This window comes from Ornithodoros turicata, chromosome 5 (assembly GCF_037126465.1).
Source record: "Ornithodoros turicata isolate Travis chromosome 5, ASM3712646v1, whole genome shotgun sequence".
NCBI classification, from domain to species: domain Eukaryota; kingdom Metazoa; phylum Arthropoda; class Arachnida; order Ixodida; family Argasidae; genus Ornithodoros; species Ornithodoros turicata.
In genome coordinates, this window is record NC_088205.1 from 64,926,948 (window position 1) to 64,940,067 (window position 13,120).

The 13,120-nt window shown below is 46.2% G+C and overlaps 2 protein-coding genes across 2 annotated transcripts in view; both read right to left on the minus strand.

Moving 5' to 3' along the window:
* LOC135394585 (FRAS1-related extracellular matrix protein 2-like) overlaps positions 1-13,120 on the minus strand; it is a 263,630-nt gene that overhangs the window by 220,076 nt on the left and 30,434 nt on the right. The gene's annotated exons all lie outside the window — the stretch shown is intronic.
* LOC135394586 (innexin inx2-like) lies at positions 3,024-6,267 on the minus strand. The gene is made up of 2 exons (XM_064625402.1): positions 4,889-6,267; positions 3,024-3,755 (listed from the first exon to the last, which is right to left on the minus strand). The coding sequence occupies exons 1-2, from the start codon at positions 5,955-5,957 to the stop codon at positions 3,697-3,699; spliced, it is 1,128 nt and encodes a 375-aa protein (XP_064481472.1). The 5' UTR covers positions 5,958-6,267; the 3' UTR covers positions 3,024-3,696.

The following is a 13,120-nucleotide window of genomic DNA, read 5'->3' on the forward strand; positions in this document are numbered from 1 at the left end:
TTTTTAATTAAAATTCAATGACACGTTTTCTGGGACACCCTGTATATGCGTACGTCGTTCAAATTGTTCAGCATGTTTATCTGATGTGAAGTTTATAATTAATAGCTGAAGACTCCAGCGTCGTGTTGGAAGCACCGCAGATACCGCTGACCTCTGTACGATACGGAAGTTCGCGAGGGCTTCCTGGTAGAGTAGTTATCGTCTGCGTCTTTGGTACGACGCATGCGTGACAGTGGCGGAGACCCCATTGAGACCAGGACGCAGTGCAAACCTTAATCTTCATTGTCACCGTCGCTCTCTGGTCACCATGAAAAATCAATGAAATAGTTACTAAAAAAAGAAAGACAACTGGGCTGGTAAGTGTAATTCGTGACAGTAAAAGCCCGGAGACTAGGGATAACGAAAACAGACACAGAAAATGTCTCGGAACTCTGTTTTCATCGCCCCTAGTCTCGAGATCTTACTGCCACGTAACGAAAATTCTCCAAGGCAACGGCTACACAGTCGGCTTCTAGTATAAGAAGCAGAAAAGTACAAAGTAAATGCAAGAAAACGAAAAGTATATATCTGGTAAAAGTGTGTGGTATGTGTTCTATTTTATATAATTAAAAAGTATGCCCATATCTGTCTACTGCAATAATTATATACTTGGATATCACAAAGACGCAATAATAATATTACGAACAGTTCCTTCAGGCCTTCTCATTTTAGGAATTAGCTAGCCCTCGAGCACAACAAAAGTACCGACGCCTGCATAGTCTGGGACATTTTTTTGGGGCATTTCTTTCGGGGACATCTTTCCTGAACACTTTTTTTGCGCGGGCATTTTTCCCGAGAACATTCTTTCCTTCACCCTTCGCGCCTATAGCTTCTTCTGGGGAAACAATAGAAGCGCACAGGCAAACGCTGTCCATGATTGCAAAATTTCGACGAAGATATATCATACCCTTGCCGTCTTCCCACTGTTATTATAATAATAGTAATAATAATAATAATAAACTTTATTTTTGTTTAGTTGCCCAAAAACTACCACTAGCTTTATGACACCGTACGACACAACAGTAATTCGTCTCAGGCTTAAGATTTCGTTTTTTGTTTTTGATTTCGCAAAAAACGGCTCACTCTTCGATGCGTCCTAGCAGCAGTTGCTATCAGTCGTGGTTGTGAGGCGAGAGCGGCCGTGTGTCGTAGCATTCCGGCGGCAGGGTCAGAGTGGTGCTCGTCTCCCTCAAACTTTAGCGCAACAGCGCTATTGTAGTTGCACTACGTATTTTTAATCGTATTGTTATGTTTAGTGTTAATATGTCGTACGTGTAGGCTGGTTGAAATGGAAATATCTAAGGGACATCTTTGAGTATATTTTTTAAACGAAACACCACAAGGAGTTCGCGCTTGCCGTGTGTCACTGGCATGAGCTCCTTCCACGAAGGTGTCCTTTGCAGCCGTAAAGGACCCCAAATGGAAAGGAGTTCAAACGTGCCCGTGTGTCAGGGGTATTAGTCTGTCCGCACCTGTGGCGCTTCACTTTGTCACATTTCGGGAACATCTTCTGGAACAGCGGTCACACGTATAGTCGCTTATGCTCCGCGGCAGGCTATTATCAACCAGGAAACCTGTGAAAAGGCACTTGGCACGTATGCGAAACAAGTGCGGGTATTTCTTCTTCTGTTTGGAGAGCGCCATCGAAGGAAACGAAACCACTGTACGAGACTGGACTCACGATAGGACGATAGCACGTCTTCTTGAGAAACACGGACACAAAGAAGCACGTGATCCGCCAAGACCTCCAGCCATGGATGGTCATGTGTCATGTGGCGTATGTGGTTCGCAGCTCACGTCCTTACCCCTTTGTTGGGTGTTCCCCCAACCCAGCTTTCCGCGAAAAACGTGTTACGGGCTAATTCTTCAGGACCCCAATTTTCCGGGAGACTGGAGGGCCCAGCCACGGCCGTACAATCGGAGACTGAACGAAATTCGGACACAGAGAATATCCTGCGGCTCCAGTCACAAGAATATTCCGCAGCAGACGACAGGGCCGATGGTGTCGTCTGCAATGTGCGCAGTACACAACTCCCCATGTTCGGGCGTCGTGCGAATACTCAATACTCGTGAGGCTCTTTTTTTTTTTTTTTGAACTAAAAATCGCTCATATTAGACGCGGTGAAGCTCTAACAATTTATAAAACCGTTCTAATGACTCGTAAAAAATAAAGCAATACGTCCCCCCCCCCCATATATTCGTGAGATGCAAATAATCGGCTGGCCCTGCGTTCAAGGCTACTTCATTTTAGTCGCAAGACAGATGCCGATATCCTCTTCCGAGAGAGACACGGGTACTGAAAAGGAGTTTCTGCGTTGCCGTGTTGTTAGACGACACAAACGTCGTTCGAATAGCTGCTTTTCCCTCGAAAGGCGTTTAGACTGCACTTGTGTCAGGGGTCCCAGGATCAATTTGCCCTTGAGTTGCACCTAGAAGATAGTACACACTGCTTTCCTATTGCGATATACTCCGCGACGCAGACATATTGGTCTCAAAACCGAATAGCCACAGCACTGCCGTGGGAACACGTGGGATTCATAACGAGTATGTGGAGTCATAAAGCCGACGAACATTACAGACTTCAGACGTGAAGATTATGAACAGCCTCTAGGAATGCTTTCGTTTCTTATCTAATCTAATCTCGTCAAGAAAAATTCGGCTACAAGTATGCTCTTCTCATCTCACTCACCTCACTACAGCTATAATTCTTCTATTTCCGAGATACGATCTGTGAATGTAAGGGAAGAATCCTGCAACAAATGCGATCCCTTCATGAACATGTGGCGGCCCGTAGCGGACGACGACGCGATTCTTCTGCCGCGCACCACTGCACCTGCCAATCAGTTCTACCGGCATAGTCCTAGCGAGCGGCCACGAACACCTGCCCGCCGGGACATTCCATCGCCGTCTCCGGTCAGATCTCGTGTGGAGGAATACCACCTCTTCTACAAACGCGTACTATAAAATAAAGACACGAGACCATGTGCAAAAACAAGCTCATCGTTCCTCAAGGATCATTTACTGTGAAAAAACAAAAATGTGCCAGCAGTGTAAACATGTAACAAGTTGTTAGAATGCACGGCCCCTCGCAACGTTAAGTTGAACGCGGCGACGGCTGGCGGAGCAGTTGGAGAGCTACGCTGTCGCCGCTACGTAGGACTACAGGGATAGAGCGTTGTGGGCTATCCCACTCGGGTTGGGGGGGGGGGGGGGTGTTTGTCGAGAAGCTCCCCTCCGCACATTCGGAGCGTAGCGCCTGCTTCTCGACACACGCCTCAAAGCATGAGCGGGATAGCCCACAACGCTCTTTCCCTATAGTTCTACATAGCGCCGACAGGGTGGGTCTCCAGCTGCTCCGCAGCCGTGGCCGCGTTCAAGTTAACGTTGCGGAGAGCTGTATTTCAGAGCTACCACACAACACGCGGCGGTGTAAGTTCTGACATCAAGGATGTCCCTCATCGGATCAAAAAAGGTTCGTACATGAATAACATGGTCGCCAAGTCGCTCCGAGCGAACACGCACGATATATGTCCTCGGTCAAGGTTAATTTTGAAATAGACTAATATATAATACTAATATCTGTGTACGTGTGGGCTGTTAAAACATGAGACCAAATAACAGGGACGGTAGTATTATAGACAGGATTCCCCAATGCTTTTAGGTGTAAGATCTACGGGATATGTTGGTACCTAGGTTCATTCCAAAGTACATCAGAACTGCAAAAGAACAGAAACATGTGGTGGTTTGACATTGGAGGGCCATGGCATTGACACTGATGTGCCACGACACTTGACCATTTGCCATAATGAGGCCAATGGCACACACTTTGTGGGGACATCCTTGGCAGACATATCATCAGTAAACTGGATAAATAATTGAGTAAGGGCCCTGCACCTGTTAGAATGGTGCAAGGGCTAGAACGATAAGAACAGAATACATGACACGACTGGTCACTAACGTATATGCATAACAAAAATTAGAAATTACACTCCTGACATTGCGAGGCACATTCAAAAAAGTAGACAAGTCTGCTAACACATATGATAAACAGCGGACATACACACGCACATATGCGTTATAAGTGACGATAAATGCTTTTATGCTTTTGACATGACGTTGTCTAATGTTGCAGCGCGAGCTAAACTCATATGTTCCCAGCACAGTCCTAAGAGAGTTTAATGATGAAACCTTCTCGCAATGCGCATGAAAAATAGTTACATGTTGATGCAACGCACGCAGTGCATAAGCTTACATTGACGCCTCCCAAAGCAGGCCGCAAAGCGGAACATTGTACGTATACGGCGTATACGGGCGGATACGGACATGCGTTGTATACGGCGGTGAGGTGGAATTTGTCATTGCTTTTAGGTTTTTTAATGAGCTTATTATTCCAGCAGCTTTAGTTATATATATTAAGGGAGTACTTCTCTGAAGCAGCCAAGCATACGTTGTGTTTCGAGCAAAACAACCTTCCCAAATTGCTTCACACTTCGCCAGCCGTATCAGCAGCGATAACGCGTACCGCGCGCACACAGAAGCGTGACAGACACCACGTCACTTCACTCACTGCACATGCGTTTTGTCCAGTCTGCGGCTCGCAGACGTTTCAAAGAACTTTCCATGACGAAACCTTCCAGGATTTCCTTCGCTGCAAACATGGCGTTACAGCCAAAAACACGAACTACAACGGTATGACAACATGCGTGACTAGCATACGTATGGGTTATCCGTCTAACGGGAACTCGAGGTCGGGCCAGCTAGTCTCCTTGCCCACCTCTCAATGCATACTAAAACATGCCCTTAAAACTACTAACCCCGGTTGTTCACAACGATTAGACCACGTTTATACCTTGGCATTCCATTTGTTTTTCCAGGTCAGAAATGAGATCTCTGTAGTGAACGGGATCCATATTCTTGGCTAGCAAATCCAGGAGAAACCATTCTCCCACGTCGCACCGCTTCAGAACGCGTTCGAGGCTAGTTGAGTTTGCGAGACGTGCGCTTAACTTCAATACGTGAAATCTGGCTGCCGGCCACAAAAGGAGCACTGAGCGGTAGATGATAGCGAGTCCCGACGGTACTGACAAGATAACGAACCAGAACCATAGGAACACATAAATCTTCTCGTTAATGACGTTGATCGGAAGGATGCATATGGCATCGTACTTCTGCACATCTCCGGAACTTCCATGCATATAGAACGTGCACTTCGTAAGCCGTGGAAACACACGGATCATTGGGTCGTACCTGATGTCCCAATCCCACTCCGTAAACTCGAGTACTTTGGTACCGTACGTCGTGAATTCGCCACCGAGAAATTCGTCCATGAGGTATATTTGGCCGATCACGTTCACAAAGTTCAAAACCTCACAGAGGAAATAGTGGAAGGTGTACACTTTATGATATCCCATGTTGTTCACGAGGTAATCCAGAAGAAGTTTTCTGTTTGGTTCTCGTTTGTCGTCGCCTAACACGGGAGAATTCAGGTCGAGAAGTATCGTCTCGATCTTGCGTCCTTCGCAAGCCGTCCACAGGTAACGTGGCGCATAGAAAAGGACGGCTTGTAGAAACAAAACGAAACAAACCCACTGGTAGTAACCGTGATACACTCGTGCATCACCGGGTGTGTATGTATCCACTCCAGGGTACGGGATTTGCACTCCAACCTTTTTGTCCCATGCGCCTGTTACGCTGAACGTCGAATGAATCCAGCAAAATGTGTCGAGTATTTGATTGGGCACACTGTCTTTGGAAATGCAATCTATTGGGTCGCCAATGTACTGCCGACTCGTGACCAATATAGTGAAAGCGAGTAGCAATGCAACTGTCACCTTGTAGTGGAGCCTAAACACATGGTTGTCGATGACAACAGTCTCGATCTTGATTAGGTACTTCAGTCTTCCGAAGGCTTGATCCATTTCGTTGTTCCTTCGAGTGACCAGCAACAAATTCCAAGCCAACTGCGCAGTTCCTACGTGGTAAGCACGAGACACGCCGTAGGATGCGAAATTGCTACTGCGAAGGCACTGCAGAATCACTAATGTGTCACAAGACAACTACAACCAATGTCAAGTAACAGAAGGCGGGCGATCAACGAAGCTTTTACAGGAACCCAGGTGGAAACAACAAAAGGGTTATGTTGTGCACAAAGTTACACTGAAGACAAAGCAGAACGAACAGCCCGCTCGAAGCGTAGAACTGTGGGCGCCGCCATACATAGCCATTCTCTGGCTCTGGCTGTGTACATTGTTGCCAGCCGGAGGTGTGGTTTTTCTGTAATTGCGCGAATTGTTGTTAGCGTGCGTGACTGTCAAGCACGGTGTAAGATAGAGAGTATCTTACATCGTGCAGTCAAGTAAAGATACAAAACCTGAAAAAAGTACATTTACCTTCAATAAGGGATTATAATAAACTGGTTTAACTTAACGGTTAGGATAAACCTTCGTTAATGCTCACCCAGCATACAAGGAATGCATTCATGTTTCGGTTTTGATTTTGGAAGCTCATATACTTTGCTGGCGCGTCGTTTTGCTTCCCGCGTCTGAGCGCTAAACTGTGTTACAAACGGGTATTTTGGATCTCTGCTGCGTATATAACCGTGATTGAATTCCACGCTTATAACGAAATTTCAGTGGATGTTCTTTTACAAATCTTTTTTTTTTTTTTTTTTTTTGTTGTTGTTGTTGAAGAACCACAATGTTCGCACGCCTTGAACCCAAAACACACTTAACTCTGACAAAAAGTTTCAGGTTACATTTACAAAACTCGTTTTCAACTATTCGTTTGATCAACAGTGTATCTCCTAAAACCGCGACGAGTTCCTACAAATGCTGATCCCTTCTTGGAGATCTAATGCGTAGTTGTAATGCCATTTGACGTAAAATCAGAGCCAATTATCATTCTGATTTGTGTTTAAAATGCACATTTGTTGCGAAGATTTTTGCTTTTTATATGTAACTATCTTAAGTAATTTTAAGTAGCAATTTTCACTGCCATTCAGACTTTGCTATAACAGACGAAGTTGTTAGACTTGTACTTGAAGCCTGTTGATTATGTGCTTGAACGCAGACAAATGGTGTCTTTTTATAGGCTCCTATGCTGCAGTATGTTATCAGAGATGCGCATGAACGTACTCAATGCATCCATGTCAATCCAATCCGTCCCTGTCAAGTACAATTTTGAAGCAGTTTTCACGACATGTTGAAGATATCATCATTGTGATTGTGGTGGGCTTACAACAGCTAATTAAGTCATGTGCGCCGGCTCTTACTTGTGCTATGGAATATCCATCTGAAGAAGGGTTTCAGTCGCGTTGCTCAACTTTTGATACCGCGCATCCATGATTTTTCTTGGCCCTATGCCGAGGAAAGTGCAAGTATCAGTCCATCGTTCCCGCAGGATACCGACATCCGAGTATTGCAAAAAGGAAGATTTTTGAATGCATTCGCTGTGAATGCATTGAAAGGAGACATGCCACATTTTGTTGCGGATTCCTTGCCCAAGTAGATCGATGGATTGGTCCGCGCAGGGAGGCTGTGGAAAGTGACTTGTTGGTAACTTGACGCCGTAGTTTCCCAGTCGTTCTAGGAACTACCAGCATTTGGAGCACTATGCGTATTATGGAACACCGGTTTCGAATAACGTCAAGGTCATTCCTGACAAACATGATGTAAGTCATCTTTGTTGAGTATACGGGGTTCGTCGAGACCAGCGAGCTCAATTCTCAAAGAGCTGCAATGCCTTAATTTCGAAGAAGAACAAAGGTTGAAATGCGTAGGGAATCAAAAAATCGCAACGTTTGTTCTGTACCAGAGGGGGGTACCTGTAGATGATTAAACTACATCCCTCTGACACACAACAAAAGCTAGGAAACAAAAGAAACTGATTAAGTTCCTTTTAAAATTTGTCTTCATTTGCATGGGACACAGTTTTTGTGTCCAAGAGGTGGAATCATGCGCACGTAAAATAAACCAGCTTTTGAATCTAGCATTACGTAAGTGTCAGCCCCATAGCCAAGAAACTTTTGTACGTTCTCAAGCGGTAACAACAAAACACTAGCTTAGGAATGCGCTGTCCATTGAGCTCTGTATCTGGATTCTGCATTAGCGAAGTATCGGTGACCATTCACCATTCTTGGGAGCGCCGTTTTATCTTGCGCTAAAGTTCTACCACGGAAGAAATCTTCAGAATCCAACCGAATTTATTTCATTGACATCTTCGAACCCCACTCTCCGGGTCTCTTAATCAGCTGGGCTCTCGCGCCTACCCCCCCCCCTCTCTCTCTCTCAAAATTGCTTGCTCCCTGGCCATATCCAGCCCACCAAGGCTCTGCCCTCAAAGCTCTTTTGACGTTTTTGGACACCATAGGACTTCGATCCTTATTGTCAAGGGGTTGGGGGGGGGGGTATCGTTTATTTAAAGAAATAAAAAAAATAAGAAAGAGAGGGCGGTCTGCCTGCCGAGATGGGTGGCAAGTTGCCACAAAGGGTCTCATTATTTCATTCGACACATCACCACCAGCAATCGGGTAGATTATCGCCCCTGCGATGAAACTTCCCATGTGTCATCTCTAAATAACGTTGTTCTTGTTGTTGCCATCTCCATGTCTTACACTGCACTGTCCGAGAATATTTTTTTCTCTCTATGCGACGCGGAAGTATCATAAAATTAATTTCCAGTTTTGAGAAGCATGATATCATCGGGTCCCATATCTACTAACGCGCGTGGCAACATTGCTCCTCAAAGGTTCAATTGACGCCTCCTCGCCACAGTTGGTGACAATCTTTCAACATGGGGCGGAGTGCTGAGACGGGCGCTGTTGCTAGGCGACAGACGCCAGAGGTCACGATGATATATGATCGTGGAGAATACGAAACTAGTTCTGCGGATTCTTTTGAAAATCCGCGGAAGTGGGTAGCGTTCACTGCCATAATTTATATTATCATCATCATCATCATTATTATTATTATCATTATCATTATATCATGATTCATGACGAAAGCGGGGGGCGCATTATTAATCGTGAATGCCACGGGTCGTTTGCGTGCAATACAGTGCAGTGTGCCGGTGTAAGATGAGTGTAGAAGCGAACGAAGAGCGAACGAACGACCAATGAATCGCGACACATGTTGCACTGAAACGAACAGTGCAACATGCACACTCACTACACATGCACTACAACGACCAATGGAATTAGCCGTAACATAATTCCGTAGGTGTCAAAAACAGCCGTACGCCGGGTTCGGGGAGCGTGACACTGAATATCTAGAGGCACTGACACTTTTTATTGGCTCATAGCTGGCTGGGAATATGGAACCAATATTGACGGTGGTGGTAGCACTAATATTGGCAATTTCATTACAGTCTATACCTTGGACAGGTTCACCAGATTCAGCGTTGAACCGATACTGATCAAACGTCCACTACTTCTGATGCCATAAACTCCTGCTGAGCATATTAGAGTTGAGTACGAAACGCGCTAAACAAACAAACATACACAAAGACAGACAGGCAGACAGAAAAGACGAGACGTTGTGGTCGCGCAGGAAAGAGGAGGTGTTTTTGGTACTCTTGTTACTCGATGGAAGACCAACAGGCCCAGTGCGACGTTTTAGATACTGGTGTTACGCGCAAAGCCAATAAGTTATCTTCCAAGAACTACAGCGAGCGCAACGCCGCAGGAAACGCCGAGGACGTCCTTACGCACTCGAAAAACGACAGCAGCTGGCGACTCACCCTTTCCACATAGAGGGGAAGGTTGACCGAATCTTTTGCTCGAGGAAGATCGGTGAGTAAATGTAATCGAATAAAACTTCCGGAAGACGAAGTGCAATCCTTAAAGGATCAGCGGTACGTGCAGCTATCATGGCGGCGAACAGTGTGTCTGTAGCTTGGAACAGCGACGCATAATCGAGTTCCTTGTGAAGGAGGACGTCAAACAAGCCGAGATTTTGCAAATATTACAGACACGGCACGGGGGAACAAGCGATGTCAAGGGAAAGAATGTACGAATGGGGCGGACAGTTTGGCGAAGGACAGAATATGATGACAAAGGAGCCACGTGGACACATTCTTCCGACTGCAGACACGCCGGTGGACATCGCAGACGTTGAGCAAGCCATCCTCAAGGACCGGCGAGTAACAGTTCGGGACATTGCATCTCAGCGTAATATTAGTGTCGGGTCTCGACCGTGGGAAGACCATCCTTTACGAGCATTTACTGTTCCGCAAAGTATCTGCAACTTGGGTTTCTCGACATCACACTTGTGACCAGAAGGGCGCTTATCCATTACCCGCATGATACCGGTCTCCTCAGCAGTATGTGACATCGTGTGTGGGACGGCGGAAGACTTCTGACCTCTGACCCCACATCGCCTTACTCTTACTACCCCAGGAATGCGCACTAAGGAATTATTTAACCAGGAATAGCAAGCCGTGCTCTCTGGTTCACTTTTCTTGTCAAAATAAATAGATTCCCCCCCCCCCCCATGGTAAAAGTTCACCGAAGGGGATGTTGATGAGAAAAAAAAAAGAGATTAAATTCGTCACACGACAAATTCAGCTACTCCCATAAACTGCCTCCCCCCCCCCGACGGGGAAAAAATAAAAGAGAGAAACCCCCCGCTTTCGCGATAACTATCGGCCAGAGTCCAAATCACAGGTTAACGTAGAGCCCAATGAATCACACAGTCCTAATAGACTGACTCCAACGCACAGCTCTGAATAAATGTCACAAGCGCTGACAAGGCAGCATCCTTCTTGTCAGGTGGCGAAGGACCCAGCGCTTTTACGAGGTCAAACTTGCGGTTGTCCAGTAGGTCGAGAGCAGATTTCATGGTAGCCCGAAGGTAAAGCACCGTTGATCCCATAGTTTTCAGACAAGTGTGTTTTATATGAATGTGTAGGCATCATACGAACGGTAGATGTGTGTGTGTGTTCAACACAGATTTTTAGGCCATTCTACTTTTGTTCACGCTCTCTCTCTCTCTCTCTGTTTTCTTTATTTTATTTTGCTTCTTGTGGTTACTGTCGTACCAGTCGTGGCCCCGTCGTGCATAACGCCCCCGTATTGTCGTCCTAGCATCGTTGCCTGTAAAGCGTGCTTTGCCCCACCACAACTCATATTGCGGCGAAGTACAGCACAGAACAGGCGTCAACTTTCGTAGGGCTTCATGTTTTCCTCTGTAATTGAGGAAGAATTTCGATGACGAGCGCATGAATGCACGACGTCCTTTGCAAGCACTTGGGGGTTTTGGTGGGGTTTGGCATGTCTTGAAGCACTTGGATGCACAAAAAACTAACGCAACTTAATGCTCCTTTCAGCCTGTAAAACAGGCGTTTCGCATGTAGGAACCATTTTTGATAACGCATGCTCCACTGTAAAGTGTAATGACAGTCCTGGAAAACTTGTTTGCAACACATCTATCTCAAACAGTGTTTTCAGTGTAATACATCCCCATGAAATAATATTTTCTACAGAATCTGCAATGTCCAAATGGTGCTTTTTGTAGAATACACTACTTAAAAGGGAGTTTTACAAAAACTCTTTCTGTATGGCGTGAAACCGACACCACAAAGGTCATGACGAGACCTTTATACCTGCAATGCGTAAAAAACAAAACAAAAAAAGGGGAAAAAACTCTGCACTTTATAGTGGTGATTCGTCTTTCTGTGAAATGTTGCGGTCTCTATTTCACTGATCTCCCAGACAGTTTCTCCTAGTTTGTATCGCTAACACAAAAACGCAAAGCACTTCACAAAATATTTACAGATTCCGTAATAAGAACACAGCCTTTCACCACAAGAAGCATACATCCACGGGCCTCTAACTGCACATAAACGCAGTCTCACCAGCCACAGTTCTATCTAGACATCTAGCGCCCGCACACAAAGACCCTTGATCCCTTCCAGTTGGCCTGAAACACGACCACGATAGGCAACGACTGGTCCACACTAGCTTACCGAGCAAACAAAGCACAGACCTACTTTACTCTATCTTAGTAAGCACTGGGATTAGCTAAAGCGGAAAACCCGGCCCGTTCCTGCTTCCGCCCAATTCCGCGTGTTGGACCAAAAAAAAAGGGGGGGGGGGCAACGCGGGGCCCTCGGGGAAAGCAGGCTACTATGCACACACTCACATATAAGACTCGCATTGGTACGCACCAGGAAAGACGAGGGAAGGACCGCGGCTCCGAATTCGGGCATCGATCGAGGACCGCACCCCTCCTCAAAAAAGCTACGCAGGCAGCGACGTTGAACTCGCCTTGGACACCCCCCTGGCAGCTTTTTCCTCCTCTCTACCTCTTTCCAATATCCTTCTCTCTCTCGTATTGATTGGAGAACGCCGCGGAGGTCGCACTCGCTACATGCGCCCCACTGCTTTGAGGATGGGAATGACTTTTCTATCATCAACAGGAAAATGGAGATGTGAAGTGTGGCATGATGAAGCATGGAACGACTTTGGCAAGAGGCTAACGAGGCTTCATTGGTCTCATCGAAATTATGTGCCTGGTCCATTAGAGGACAACGGCGGGATGGCTGTTACGTGGTCCTAATATGTAAGCAGCCTATAACAGGCAATGCCGGAAAACGAGACAACACGGCATGATGGGATTTATATGTGAAGGGTTTAAAACCGCGTTGTTTTTCAACTTCAATATCCGTGTTTTGTTACTGGAGTATACCTACCAGAGGGTTAAGCGGACAAGCCATACACAGGGTGTCGAGACATGCACCTGAGGGCGCACAACGAGAACGACACAAAAGCTGCAAATACTACAGCTTCTCAAGCATTATCCTATATGTCGTCTGTGGTGTCTGCACCATTAAGGCCGGTGGTGACCGGCCTACATCTTAACTTTCGACCGTCGTCATTTCCACATCTGTTGTCATATCATCTCGTCTTATCCTGGCCACAGTCGTGACCTGTCTGTCTACACAAGTGAGGTCAACAACGGCAAGTCGGTTTCGTCACCACCACCACCGTTAAGGATAGCGGCCATATGCAGACAGACGCTATCCCAACGTTCGTGAATTTCACACCACCGAGCTTACCACAGTAGACCCCGTAAAGCTCATTTCA

Coding starts and splice junctions, on each gene's coding strand:
- LOC135394586 (XM_064625402.1), bottom strand. CDS start 5,957: ATGGATCAAGCCTTCGGAAGACTGAAGTACCTAATCAAGATCGAGACT. Junction 3,756..4,888: donor AAAACAAATGGAATGCCAAG/GTATAAACGTGG, acceptor GTTCTTTTGCAG/TTCTGATGTACTTTGGAATG.